General features: G+C 35.7%; 2 protein-coding genes across 4 annotated transcripts in view; one reads left to right on the top strand and one right to left on the bottom strand.

The window, feature by feature from the left end:
• Positions 1–5,844: 5,844 nt before the first annotated feature.
• On the bottom strand, positions 5,845–8,839 carry atox1 (antioxidant 1 copper chaperone). The gene is given in 3 exon segments (NM_001200498.1): positions 5,845–6,477; positions 8,438–8,510; positions 8,723–8,839. Coding segments are annotated over 3 exon segments (204 nt in total). The 5' UTR covers positions 8,729–8,839; the 3' UTR covers positions 5,845–6,352.
• A 1,033-nt stretch (positions 8,840–9,872) lies between these two features.
• The window catches only part of slc36a1 (solute carrier family 36 member 1), a 39,800-nt gene continuing 34,632 nt past the window's right edge, over positions 9,873–15,040 (top strand). The window contains exons 1-4 of one of the 3 annotated variants that reach the window (XM_017474501.2): positions 9,875–10,064; positions 12,839–12,919; positions 14,448–14,556; positions 14,876–14,996. In XM_017474501.2, coding sequence (XP_017329990.1) covers positions 14,529–14,556; positions 14,876–14,996 — 149 coding nt within the window. In that variant the 5' untranslated portion in view covers positions 9,875–10,064; positions 12,839–12,919; positions 14,448–14,528. Of the gene's footprint in view, positions 10,065–12,838; positions 12,920–14,447; positions 14,557–14,875; positions 14,997–15,040 lie in introns of all 3 variants that reach the window. The other 2 variants (XM_053682148.1, XM_017474500.2) reach the window with 2 other exon arrangements.

The following is a 15,040-nucleotide window of genomic DNA, read 5'->3' as shown; positions in this document are numbered from 1 at the left end:
ATATGGTGGATATGAGGTAATATTTCACAATTTTGGTTTGGAATAAACTGGGTTATGAAAATTTATATTTTAGATGATATTTTAGTTTAGATGACTAAATGATTTATAGCCTTGGGAGGCTTTCTGTTTCTCTAATTATTTTTCTTTAATGCCAATTTAAAATGAAAGTAAATGTATTGGAAAATTTTAGCTTTTCACTATATTCCAATATATCATTCTTCCAGATCAGCAAGAGGATATGACTGGGTTAAATGTTATGGCTGGAATAAATGTTTTCCAATTGAGCAAATTATAATGTTTTCATGATTATAATGTTAAGAAATGATACACAGTATAAAATGTCCTATTGGCACGTCATCAGTTTTATTTCAACGGTCTAATCTGCATTTAAATATTGACCCAGCAAGTCTGCGCACTGACTGATATTTAAAGAACATTATATGAATTAGTGTAATATTGTAAAGTAAGATAATCACTTTTGACCTTCTGGTGACTGTAAAAAGGAAACATTTGAAACCTAAACTGTGAGATGTGGAGAGGGAAAATCCTGAAACTTTGTGCACTGTGTGATGGACACGGTGGAGTCTCCAGTGCATGACTGCACTTGCCTCTGCATGTACGGCATGCCTGCACACACACTCTGTCCTGTAGACTTAAAAATGAAAGATTTTTAAAAATTGTGAGCAGCAGGCTTATCAACTAACACTTTCTTTAACAATTTCAGTTTTCAGTAGCAGCAAAGTTGAAATGGCTTCAGTTGGAAAGCTGAGGCTGTGATACCTCCCAATTTGCCATGTCATATCCTTAAAGCCAAGCAAATTAAATTCAAGCTTTCTGTCAGTTGTATTGTTGTTGTCTTTTGAATATAACTGAAGTTAATAAACTTTTATTTATCCTGCCATTTGTTAAATGAGAATATTGACCTTTATTATCTCCAATGTAGAACAGATGTACATAAAATTAGCATCAGAAAATAGCAGCAGCAATAATAAAGGGAGCAATTAAAATACAGTATACAGTATATCAGGGGTGAATGTCGTTGTCATGGAGCAGTAAACATTGTTAATGTTTATTGGGTTGTTTGAGATGTCTTCTCTCTGTCCTGATGCTGATGCCCAACTCAGATCTCATTATAGAAGTGAAAAGACTTGAAAAGATTGAACAGAGAGAACAGTGTTATGGCATGCCTGCTACTCTTTCCCTTTGCATAGATGAAGTTACTCTCAAGAGGGTAGACTAAACAAGAAACTGTTGAGTCTTTGGCTCACTTAAATACACTGATTTAATCACATAGTCATTGCCAAACCTTTTATATATAATAAACCTTGATAAATAAATCTTCAGATTTCAGACATTTTTACTTTGTAGTGTGTTAGATATTTATACTCTTTTTTTTGTTCTGCATTTTCACTCTGTGATCTATTCATCATATACACTGATCTACTGCAGATATGATTAGTTGTACAGCAACTAGAAAGCAAGCTGAAATGATGGTCTGCTGCATGTTTGTCCTTATCAGGGCAGGTACAGTCTGTCCTTTAATTCTGCCAAAGTACATGGAATGTAAGTGGAATTTTTCTGATTGGCTACACAGTGCTACCTGCTGGTGAGACAAGATGGGTCTTTTCAGCAGCCATCTGTTTTATATGGAATCTCGAGGTGGTGGCGCGGGGGGTTGGGAGGAGAGGGCAGGGGCTTTTTAAGGCAAGTCAGTCATGTTAGGGCAGAACACTACTGGTAGAATTTACGATTTTGTCCATATTAATCATTTTCAGATTTTTGGTTAAACTGTATTTACCCTTAAACTGTAGCAATAAAAAAAAAATCTAAACTCAATAGAAATATGCTTATTTCACAGTTTTGTCCACTTTTTGTTATGATAGATTTCATACTGAAAATGGCATAACAGTTCATACTATTTTCCCAATTCAATTATAAATATGATATTCCAACAAACTGTTACATAAAAGTTCTTCCTGCTTAGCTTTTTGGTTTTATAAAATATGAAAATATATGTATATTTAATTATATAAAGCATTAAAGAAATGCATTTTTAAAAAAGTAAAAAAAAAAATGGATTTAAAATTTTGAAAAAAGATTGTGATATCTATTGATTAAAAAAAAAAACCTAATTCGCCTTGAGTGTCCTGACTTACAAATATGATTATGTATGATTTCACCTAATGATCTGATTGTCACCATATAGAGTAAGTATATAATTAAAGAAAAATTGGATACAAATTGGTTAATAATTGGTTGAATATTTTCCCAGATAGAAGAAAGTAGATTAATGTGTTGCTGTCAATTATGTTAAAATTTATTCAAGTGCTATAAATAGTCTGTTAGATAACACGTTATTATTCTCAGGCAGATAATGCACAAAGGCCACAGAGCAGCATACATATGTGTTTGCAGTGTGTCAATATGTGGTGTGTTTGCTGAAAAGCATGAAAGCAAACAGACTCGATTTCAGGCAATCTGGGTTCATGATTTATCTTACCTTCTTTATGCTCAACATGCTCTTTGGATTACAGCCTGTGTGAGAAGAGCATCATCATCATCATCATCACCACATTATCTGTATTATTCAGTAAAAAAGACAAGACGACACTTCTTTTAAAACAGCAATTCATCTCCTTGTGGATTGTCAAGGAAGAAAATACTTAAATCTCTAAGAGATAAATCTGCTCAGGATGGTGATGAATTGATATTTAATTCAGAATACTGAATAGAACGTTTCGCAGACCTGAGCAAAACAGGAAGAGTTGGATGTTGATTCATTGGCTGATCATGAAGAGCTCAGTGAATGTGATGAGTTCTCTGGTCTGTGTGGAGTTCCTGTTGTATGTTATATGTCTGTGTGCGCCGCAGTGGCTCGTGAAACCAGGGGGAGTGTGCGAAGGCCTCTTTGCTATCTGTAACACTTATGAAGGCTTCTCCAGCTGCACTACATTTCCAGCCTGGATGGGTGAGTGTGTCTTGCATCATATCTTTCCATTCTGTAGACATTCCTGATAACAGACATACTTGACAGCAAGGAATTTGTACTTCCAGATCATTACTGTACCTTTGTTCAATAGTTAATATGAAAAACCAATGCAAAAAAGTTTTACATTGCTTCTCCTGATTAGGCTCATACAGCCTGACTTGGATATTCCTGTCAAGTTCCTCTATACTTTCCCTGTTCACGCTTATCACCATTAGACCAGCTCTTAGCAATGGAAAACGAGCCATTGTAGCTCTTCTTTTAAACATTTTTTCAGGTAAGAAGCTTTACATCTTCTGCTTTCACTTTTGTAATTTCAGTGATTCATACAATTAACAAAAGGGCATTCATGTTGCATTACTGAATTCCTCCCTCACTCAGCAACATCTGGTGCCTAATATAACAAAATAACAAATATCATAGATGGTGCCTATGCAGTCATGCACAGTTGATCTTTTTCCTCATTACAGATGTTTTTTATGATTTGCTCAGAAGGTGGTGTGTCATGGGATACCTGTATGACAGCAAATCTGAAATAGTTGCACTATTATTATTAAGATATACAAGTATAAATTATGGACTCACAAATATATTTCCAAGCATCTCGTGAAGAACATATCAGGGGAAAAACCCCTGCAACTTAGCTAAGTAAAATAATACAAGTGTACTGTAGAATTCTTGAATCTGATTGGTCAGAAGGTGTGCATTATTTTCAACAGCAAGGCTTAGAAAGTAGTTCCAGCTGTAACAGGAATAATAGCTTAATATTAATGTGCTCGTTCCAATACGTTATTGTTTTCTTTAGTAACAGCTCATACACATGGAATTTTAAGGCAGATGCGCAAGATAATCTAAGACTAATAATAAACGGATTTCAAAAATGTATTGTTTAAAAAAAGTAAAACCTGTAATAATTGATGTGGTGATGTTTTTTATGGAAGGATTGTAAGTGCTTATTTATCCTGGTTGCAAAGGCTTTGTGACAGTCATAGTGTTTTGCAAAGTTTATCGAGAGTTTACACCAACTGTAATCAGAGTATGCTTTCTGGGTTGTCAGTAAAATGACAGGCTGAGGCAGAGAGAGAGGCAGAGAGAGGCAGAGAGAGAGAGAGAGAGAGAGAGAGAGAGAGAGAGAGAGAGAGAGAGAGAGAGAGAGAGAGAGAGAGAGAGAGAGAGAGAGAGAGAGAGAGAGAGAGAGAGAGAGAGAGAGAGAGAGAGAGAGAGAGAGAGAGAGAGAGAGAGAGAGAGAGAGAGAGAGAGAGAGAGAGAGAGAGAGAGAGAGAGAGAGATTTGGTGCAAGCACGAGCCCACAGGGCAAGTGCCTTAGGTAATCACAGCCATGCCGATATTCAGTATAATCACACAATTGCAAGTGCAATATTGCTGTTATACGACACTTCTATAAACAAGAAATTAATATCAAGTAAGTGATATTTGGGACACAACATGGTCAAATGTTCTGTTTATTTTTCTTCCGCTAGCAGAAATAGATCTTGAAGCAGTTACACTCACTTTATAACCCATTAGCTAGTTGGCTAGCTAGCACTTTGATTTGTACTTTCCTGTTAAAATTAGCGTCCCTTCTTCCTTTCCATCTTCATCTGACGAGCTTTCATATTTTAAGCCAAAAGTTATATTCCTGAAAATTATCGTTCGTCATGTCCGCTGATGATGTCACTAACACTACTTTAGTAACTGTTTCGAACTAGCAAATGGAATTTTACGTGGTGAACACAGACAAGCGGAGTGACACACAGTGAAACGTCCCAGTGCAGTTATACTAAATATAAGCACTCATGGAACACCGCTCGACCAAACAAACTAGTGCCCTGGAACTAACTGTTGAATAATCATTACATTACAGTAGGTGACCGTGACAGTCGGTCCGGTAACACGTTATTGATTCTATAGTAACAGGTGGACTTGTGTGGTGCACACTACAAATAATCTAAGCCAAATATTAAATGAAATTAAACAATATGTGATTTAACAAAGAAAATAATTATTGTTGAAATGGTGAAGCTTTCGGTAAGGGGATGTTTAACATTTATGGAAAAAGTCTTTACTACATTACAAGCTGTGTATTTTGCTCTTATTAACTCTTATTAAAGAAAAAGGCTTGTGAGGGAATGACTGTTTATAGCTGCTATAATATGAGTGATAACAGGAACTTGTCTTGAGGACTTTCCATAACATTAAATGATTACTATAAACTATATACCATGTGATAGTGGCTTGTATGATCAGCATCCCATGAAATAAGTATATTATTTTATGTTGTGTACTGACTAGTGTTTCTATTTTTTCAGTTGCTTTTTGTGCCAGTGCTCTCATCACCTTCATAGTGTCCATCGAGGAACAGATGCCTGAGATGGCCAAATTCCTTGGCTGGGCTTTTTACATCTGCTGTGGTACTCTTGTCTATGCCTCACTGGTATCTGTGGCATTGGGGTTTGTAGAAGGCTCTTCCAGTGTTGATCCAGTAAACCCAGATGGAGGTCAGGGCTCGCCAGTGCCAGCCATATTGCCTTCGACATACTCCTAAATACTCTGTGTACATAAGTCAGATGGTTTTGTTGCATAATTACCTTAGTTTGCAGCAAATAGACTGGATTTTTATGTGTGTTCTACTGTAGTGCATTACAATAAACTGATAATATATAAAATAGCAAAAAATTTACCAGTGTTATTTATTTTATTTTGGTAGGAATCACACACAGGGTTATACCAATTTCCCCCCAGTGTGGTTTACTGTAATGAAAGTGTAATATTGCCCCCCACTGGAAAGTTGAAGGTAATTATATTTTTCCTATAATATGCATAAGCTTTAGAGACTCAGAAAATATATTTGATCTAGATTCCTTACATTCAACTGTTTAATACATTACATAGTTTTTCAGGTTACATGTAATAATGAATGTTCAATTAGCATGAGCCCAAGAGCAAAAAGTCCATAAAGCCACAGATATTTCACAACCCAGTAGCAGTGTGTGTCAACATAATAAAGTGGTATAATGCACAAATATATAGAACAGTTTACATTATTACAATTTGGCATGAGACATATAATATATGTCCATTAATCAGCTTATGACTAATTTCACATATGTCCAGCCTTTATGACCTTCTTCATGTTGTCAGCATAATCATTACAAATGAGTTGGGCTGAACCTTAAGAATGAAAAATAGTATATAGACATACCATTAGTAGTACAATATGGAATAACGTGCAACTTTAACATGCAAAAGCAATTTTAAAGTTAAAAATTATACAAATACTAAGGGATTACAAATGGAGGATGATAGGAATACATGTTGGAATATATGTTGTTGTACCATATGGACAGTTAATGTTTAACATCTGGTCTATTTAGGACCAATGTATGTCACAGTTTTGCCGGTTTTCTTCAGGGTTTCCAGCAGTACTTCTGTGTCTTTGTCCGACTCAATGAAGACCTTCTTGTTAGGAAGATCAATGTCAAACTTGACGTCTGTTGATATGGGGGGGGGGGGGGGGGGGAACACGTTTAGGGCAAATGCACATGTTCAGAATTAACTGTATTACGTATACTGTTACATTAATTGCTGCCCTGCTGCCATCTGGCCAACGCTATAGAGTACTGAGCACTAAAACAAGAGCAACTTTTCCCCCGTATGCCATTGCCCTCATGAACAGTTATCTGCCTCCTGTAGATAGACTCTTATTTGCAACTGTAAATTCACTGCTATTATTTTATTACCTGTATATACTCCTACCTCCTGTACAATGCATTACCCTTACAGCACAGCACCATGACATGTCCATTCTGTCTTAAGCTTATTGTGTTATATATATATATATATATATATATATATATATATAAAAATAAATAAAACTATGCAATTGTTTGAGGCACATGCAAAGAAATGCTGTAGAGCAAAGATGCATTCAAACATAATGAAATTAAATGTTTCTACATTTAAAAATAAATAAATAAATACTATAGCGAGCAGTACACAGAAATATATGAAACAAAGTCGATATTTGGCATGTCAAACATTTGCTTAAAAAAAATGTTATTAGTAGTCTCTGATACAATTAGTAGTCTCCGGTGCAGGATATCTTTTAGATGTTTTATTGAGCATCTTGCAGAACCAGCCACAGTTCTTCTGGAGACTTTGACTGTTGCACTTGTTTCTTATTTTTGCAGCAAAAGCCAGCAACCTTAATTGTGTTTTTGTCTGAAAAGTGGCCTCTTATGTAATATACTTCTTTCTTTACTGACATACAAACTGACATTTTTCTATGAAACTTAATTTTGTGCTGGAAATCTGACTCAATAATATGTGTCATAAAATAAAAATCTATAACAAAGTTTGTACTGAAAAAATAAGATGCCTAAAACTTTTGCAATACTGTATGAGATATATATATATATATATATATATACACACACACAATCACTTATTTAATTCTTATTATATGAGTTACTGTCATATTTGTATACACGTTGTAGGCTTGCTGCAATAGTCGGGGCTCCCAGTGTTACACAGTGTTCTGGCGCACACTGATTACAGCACTTGCCCACCGCGGGACCACCCCCACCTTTGTTTTGCCTTTTTATAGTAATAAAAATCATTTAGTTCAGTTACAGAATGGGCACAACAGTTAAAAACTGAATGTATCTGCTCAATTCAGCATGAGCCTAATGAGTCACAGCACAGAACAGCAGGAGTCAGATTTCATTTATCACGTGACAAGAGTGAAGCGAGCTGACTGACAAGACGATGGCGGAAGATTTATTTTCAAAAGTTCTGTTTAATATAAGCAAGTTTGTTTAATATAAGCAAGTCTTTGTACTGTTTTGTAGTTGTTGTGTTTTTCATTATGAAGAATAATAATGAACCCACCATTCAAGCAATTGCCGCAAATTCGAAAGTGAAAGGGCTGCACAGGAATTCATAAACAGGGGAAAACCATGCCCTGCCCCTGGCCCCACCCTGCAGGTCATACCGGTATTGTCCCATGTCGATGGTGGGAAAATTTCCTCACCGTCACATCCCTAATATGTTGACATATTTGTGTATGCACTGGAAGCTTCACTTTCCAACTCAAATTTCTTGAATGTGTGATTACTCTTGGCAATAATGCCCTCTTATTGTGAACTTCACTGAAGTAAAAAAGTACTCTTACAGATAAAAAGGGCTGCATCTCAAAGTCATTTACATGGAATGTACATTTGTTAATAGTTAAGGTGCTTTTAATATAGCCATGTAACGTGCATTAGCAAGTTAGAACAATTGTACTGATACTATGGATACAATAATTAGTTTAAAGCAGTTAGGCCTAAGTCTTATTTGGCGCAATATATATATATATATATATATATATATATATATATATATATATATATATATATATATATATATAAAGTAAAATACATCACATTAGCCTATGTTGCGTTAACGTACCTATTTTTTTAAGGACGCGAGTTACTGCACCAGAGCATCCCTCACAGGTCATATCAACATAAAACTCGTGGGTCTGTGAAGAAAAAGAAGAAAAGATGAGTCCACTAGAAGAGGTGAAATACTGAGTCGACTTCAACAAACTGAAGTTACCTATAAACTGCTCATAGTAGCTAGCTGGTCTAAATGATCTAAACACAGAATTCAAATTAACTATTGGTCTTCAAACCAATAGCAAACCCATCGGCTTTGGTAAACTCACTATTCAAAGACCAAATACATACTTACAGCCATGATCCGATCAGCGTTAACTCGATATACCGCTGAAACACACAAATGAATAACAAACTCGGGCACTTTGAGCTGACTGTAGACGTGTGACTTTAGGGACAATCGATAAATTCCCGGAACAATTCTAAAGTGTTTATGAACATTCACTTGATTTGGTTAAAGGAATATTATGCTTATTGTTTGAACAGTAATTTCATATTCTCAGCACAGGCATAAATCCGTAGATTTATGTATATTAATATGCACTTTTCTATAGTTATGTCAACCTTTATTCCGTTTGAAAAAATCTATATACTTTAGTGGAAACACTGTATTCCTTCTTGAACAAACACGTGACCAGTGACGTTCAACGCCGCGTTTCCGGGGACACAACCACGTGGTTGCCTTGAACTGGTTTAAAGCAACACAAACCACAGAAGATTGAATTAGTGATATAAAAGTATTTTGTTGTTATATAAACAGAAAAGAAACGAGAGCGTTCTGAAGTTTTGGGGAAGAAACTCATAATCCACTAAAGAAACATGTATGTGCATAAGATATTAATAATTTCACGGACAAAATTAACAAGCACAATCAAATCCTCATACTGCATTTTATTCACTTAAACTCACGCTTTTCATCTATTCATTCAGTAATAAGAGATGGACTAGAGATGGTTAAATAAAGATGTATTAGTTATTTGTGTGTGTGTGTGTGTGTGTGTGTGTGTGTGTGTGTGTGTGTTTGTCAGTAGGTTCACCATACATAGATGCATTCAATGCTAGAAATGTCATATTAGGGCATTGTTTTTACTGTATACAGCATTACACAGTTGCCTTTCATTGTTCATTGTCCGAAACCAACTGCAGCCTCCACGGTATGCAGTAGATTATTGTCTGCGCTTCAGCCCTTTAACCACCAGATGTCACTAGTTTGAACACTCTTGAAAAAGCTTCGACTAATAATGAATTATTTTCCGAAACAGTCCGGAGCTCCAATGCTTCACAAAGCGTTAGTTTGCCATCGCTGCTTTATTAATCGATTCGACTTTTAAACGCAGATTTAAAAAAGGCCCCACCGCAAGCAGATTGAGGTCGCTGTACGCTGACACACTGATATATTTTACACAGACGCTCCCTGGAAGTTGTACCAGCTGACTGAGCAGATCACGTGACTGGCCACAGTCAGGCTACTTAGCAGGAAATAACCTAACCGGGAACAGGCTTGTTGTGGAGTGAAATGATCAGAAGTCAGGGTTTTGATAACACAATGTCCAGTTATTTTACATGTATATATTTTTGCATAATATTTTAAGCTACTTAAGTGATAATATTTGACTGCTGCTGGTCTCGACTTTGTGGTAAGTCTGATATAATAAATGCAGTTCACACAGTAAGATCCAGCCTGTGTGTTCACTGATTGTGCTGAAATGACCGAGTAAATGGTGAACTGAAATATATGCCAGTAAAACGCGTTTTTAATGGAAAGGATAAGTGTTATAATGATCAGATCGATTATATGTGACTCAGTATTATGATAATATAATCTAGATTATGTTTCATTTAAACTCTATATGATAGAGTATTTGAAGCTCATGTGAACTTGAACTATATTCAGGTAAATGATGTTCTTAATGTTTTCTTGTGAATCGTGTTATTGTGCTGTTTATTAATGGTAAAGAAAACACCAATTGCCTCTCTCCTTGAATAAGTAACAGTAGTTTCTTCATAGGACATAAACCTGGAAGCCTAGGAAGAAACTTCTGTATCTCAGCAAACCACTGCTTAGTAAGCAGTCAACAGTTTCTCCTTGTGGTATATGAAACCAGTACTTCTCATACTGATTGACTCAAGAAATCCACACATATCAAGAAATCCAAACATTAAAGTCCATAAATGAAGTTATGTCTAATAAAGAAGAGTAACACGGGGAAAAACTATTGAAAATTCTAACAGAACTTTATTTAATACTTAGTGGAGAAGCCTGTGTTTGTAATGACGGCTTCAAGACACTCCCTGTATGAAGAAATTAATCAGCTGCAGTATTCAGGTGTGATTTTGGCCCATTCTTCTAAACATATTGTCTTTAAATCTTGTTCAATTGAATTCAAGTCAGATGATTGACTGGGCCATTCTAACACCTTGATTTTTTTTCTCTGAAACCAAGTGAGAGTTTCTTTTATGCTGTATGTTTTGGATTGTTGTCCTGCTGGAAAGTCCACCCACGTCTCATCTTCATCATCCTGGTGGATGGCAGCAGATTCTTCACAAGAATCTCCCAGTAAAGATGAAAAACTGTGTGATGAAAAACAGGCCCACACCATGATGCTTCCACCTCCAAACTTCACTATTGGTATAGTGTTTTAAGGGTGATGTGCAGTGCCATTTCTTCTCCAAACATGGAGTGTAGTATGACAGCCAAAATTTTTTTTTTTTTTTTTTTTTTTTTTTTTTTTTTTTTTTGGTCGTCAATTTTGCTCTCGTCTCACCAGACTACACTCTCCCATTATTTCCCCACTATATCATAGGCTTGTCCAAATGAGTTGTAGCAAACTTTAAACGGAGTGGAGTGCATTGCTTGTTGTTTCCTCTTTGACGATGGCACCTGCTGCCTACAAGTGTTTCTGGAGCTCTTTCTGAGTGGTCCTTGGCTCTTGGGCTACTCTTCTGACTATTCTTCTGACTCCCTGGTCAGAAATCTTGTGAAGAGCTCCCGTGCGTGGCCGGTTGATGACAGGATGATGTTGCTTCCACTTACAGATAATGCCCCCAATGGTGCTAACTGGCAGATTCAGAAGTTTTGAAATAAGTCTGTATTCGATTCCATCAATATGTTTCACAACAATAAGGGTGCACAGGTCTTGGGAGAGCTCTTTGCTTTTACCCATCATGAGATGATTCTTGTGTGACACCTTGGTAATGAAAAGCCTTTTTATAGACCATCAGTTTACTAACCTAGCTGATATTAATTTGCACAGATAGGAGGTATAATTGCTTACCTTACATTCTACTTTATTGCACATAACTTTATTTATGGACTTTAATGTTATGAATTCTTTATATTTGTGGATTTCTTGAGTTAATACTGATGGCTGGTGAAAATTTCATGTGAATAGCCTCAATGGAAATATATTTACTGAAAAAATCTTTGACGTGTTGGTAAATGGTCTGCACTTATATAGCGCTTTTTTTAACCTTAGCGGTTCCAAAGCACTTTACACTGGTTCTCATTCACACATACTCATACACCAATACTTATTTCCCCTACTGTATGTTATAATAAAGGTAATGTTTTAGAGCTGCAACAACTAATCGATAATAATCGATTATGAAAATCATTGTCAATGAATTTCATTATCTATTAGCTGGTCTGCGCGTGGCACAGGGTGCTTTTACTCATTACGTTACTTCTGTTCTGAAAACATGCCAGAGAGTAAATACTAAAGTTGTGTCCCAAATGAAGTGCTATACACTTACACTATGTAATGTGTACTCTACCGTCTAGTTTGCGAAATTTAGAAAGGTAATATCATCTCAAATATAACACTAGCGTTTTAAAACTAACCAGAAGTATAAGCCGCTTCCTAGTCTACGGCGCATGACGTCATACGCACATAATGCGATGCCGCTAGCTTTAGCCTGATACCCAGAGTCACCGACAGTGACTTTCTTCAGTTTACTTCCTGTCAGCGTTGCCTTTTATTCCCAACATGACCTCAGTCACCATAAGACGGAGACGAAATCGTCACGTGACTGAGGAAGAAAGTCCACTAAGGCAGGGGGGCATTTTATATTAACCACCGCAGAGATCAAACAGTGCTGCACGAGCACAAACATGTTTATATCCAAAATGCTCCACTTTGGGGAACTTGGGGAAACTTAGGCTGGGGAAACTGTTGCAAGCTGCTTAAAAGGTTTAGTTTAATTCCAGTTTATTGTCATTATATGTTGTATTTGTGTGCTTGCAGTGTAACTTCTGTTGTTTATTATAATTATTATAATTATAAGTGATGTATTCGTAACGAGGCTGTGTTGCCCCTCATGCACGGTAATACACAGTGTAGCACGAGTAAGATCTGTAATGTCTAATTGCTATGTTGTGTGATTACATAGAGGGTGTGTGCTGTCTCAACAGTGTTAAACCAACAGTCGTTACCAACAGTAAAATAATATTCCTAAAGGCAGCGAGTAACAGAAATCACAAGGTGCAGTGAAAGTGAGTTTTTATTATTAATTCAGGACTATAGTTTAATTCAGTGCTTTTTGTGCATGCATAAAAAATAATGCACAAATACTATATATATAATATATTTTTATTTATTTATTATTTAATTTCTTTAGTTTATATTATATATAAGTATTTATACATTATTTTTTATGGACACACAAAAAGCACCGAATTAAACTACAGTCCTAAATGAAAAATATATTCTGGGGTGTGTGTGCATATTGTGTTTTTTCTGTTTTGGACAAACACTTGTGTAAAGTTTTAGCCTGAATTTATATTTGTAACACTTAGTTTGTGGATTTTATTTTAAATAAACAAAAAAGTACTGAACTCCCCCCCCCCCCCCCCATTAATTGATTAATTGGGGGGGAAAGGAGGGGGGAAAATATTGGCCATCTAATTGATTATGAAAATAATCGCTAGTTGCAGCACTATAATGTTTTGAAATGGAAAAGTCATCAAGTCCTGACCTTTAATCCAATAGAAATGTAGTGAAAGGACCTGAAGCAAGCAGTTCATTGAGGAAACCCCCCAACATCCCAGAGCTGAAGCTGTTCTCTATTGAAGAATGGGCTAAGATTCCTCCAAGCCGATGTACAGGACTGATCAACACTTACCAGAAATGTTTAGCTGCAGTTATTGCTGCCCAAGGGGGTCACACCAGATATTGAAAGCAGAAGTTCACATACTTTTGCCACTCACAGATATGCAATAATTGATAATTTTCCTAAATAAATTAATGACCAAGTATAATATTTTTGTCTCCTTTGGTTAATTGGGTTCTCTTTATTTATTTTTAGGACTTGTGTTAAAGTATGATGATGTTTTAGGTCATATTTATGCAGAAATGTAGAAAATCCTAAACGGTTTACAAAGCACCATGTTAAATGCAGTTAAATTAACACAATTAAGAGAAATTATGTTATGAGTCACTAAACTGATTTTTTAGACCAGGCCACAAGTGTGCACTAAAGGTTACCTGAAATTAGCTTGACCCCCCTTGTATAGAGTATTGATCTATTCCTAGAGCTCTGAAGTAATGTGTGTGTTTTTTTATTTTTTTATTTTTTATTTTTAAGTGGGATTTGTACCGCTGTAAGAAGCATCCAAATAATTGAAATATCACTTGAAATGAAGCCACAGTCATATGTATATTATTATTATTATTATTATTATTATTTTTTTTTTTTTTTTTTTTTACTGGTATTTTGGAGATTTTTGCTTTTTAAAAAAAATGTATTTATTTATTTATTTTTTGTATTTAAATCCACTGTGATTCAGCAACTGTGATACACTATGCACATAATTGTTTTCATCTAGTTCAAAGTTAGAACCGGATAAATAAAATAAATCATTCCTACGTGTTCTTGCATTTCTCAGATACCGTCGTTTCAGTGTTTTTTGTCCTTTGAGCAAATTTTGCGTGCACTGAAGCTCAACTGAGGCAACCGGCACTGTGTCTGTGTAGCAGATGGGTTAATAAAAATAATAATATTTGATTTGTCTTTGATCTTAGTGACCCTGGATGCAGGATCTCCACAGTGAAGCTTCAGAGTGCTGAGTCAGTTTATAGCAAACACAGCCAAGCAGCACAGCCATGGCTTCAGATATCAACTATCAGGATGGTAACTGAATTTAATGTGCATTAGGAGCCTGGTTTTCGCAGGCCTGCTCATTTTAAACGCATGATGATTTTAGGTGTTTTGAGTGTACTTGGGTTTTTTGTTTTTCCTCTTCTTATTGGTTATAAGAATGTCTTTATTCACAGGTTATTTTTGACTGTTTTGTGCTTTGGTGTGTTTTATTAGGAGATTTATTTCAAACCTAATTTAATTGAGAATGTGCTTTTTTATTTTTGTCTCTAGAAAACATAAAATGTGTACAAGCATATGTGCACATCATGATATTTATTATTAGTTATGCATTTTTGTATACCTGACACAGGACCAGTGTTTTCCCAAATAAACGAGAGCCCAGAAGATAATGATGATGAACCCATCCACCCGAACAGTCCTTCCCGCAGGCAGAGCGAGTACGAGCGAATTGGGGGCAGAGCTGGATCCTCGTAAGACTCTTTTTTTATTTTATTTATTTATTTATTTTTTTTTA

This window comes from Ictalurus punctatus, chromosome 8, assembly GCF_001660625.3.
Source record: "Ictalurus punctatus breed USDA103 chromosome 8, Coco_2.0, whole genome shotgun sequence".
NCBI classification, from domain to species: Eukaryota; Metazoa; Chordata; class Actinopteri; order Siluriformes; family Ictaluridae; genus Ictalurus; species Ictalurus punctatus.
Note: the sequence above shows the minus strand (reverse complement) of the source record. Positions and strands in the feature narration are given on the sequence as shown.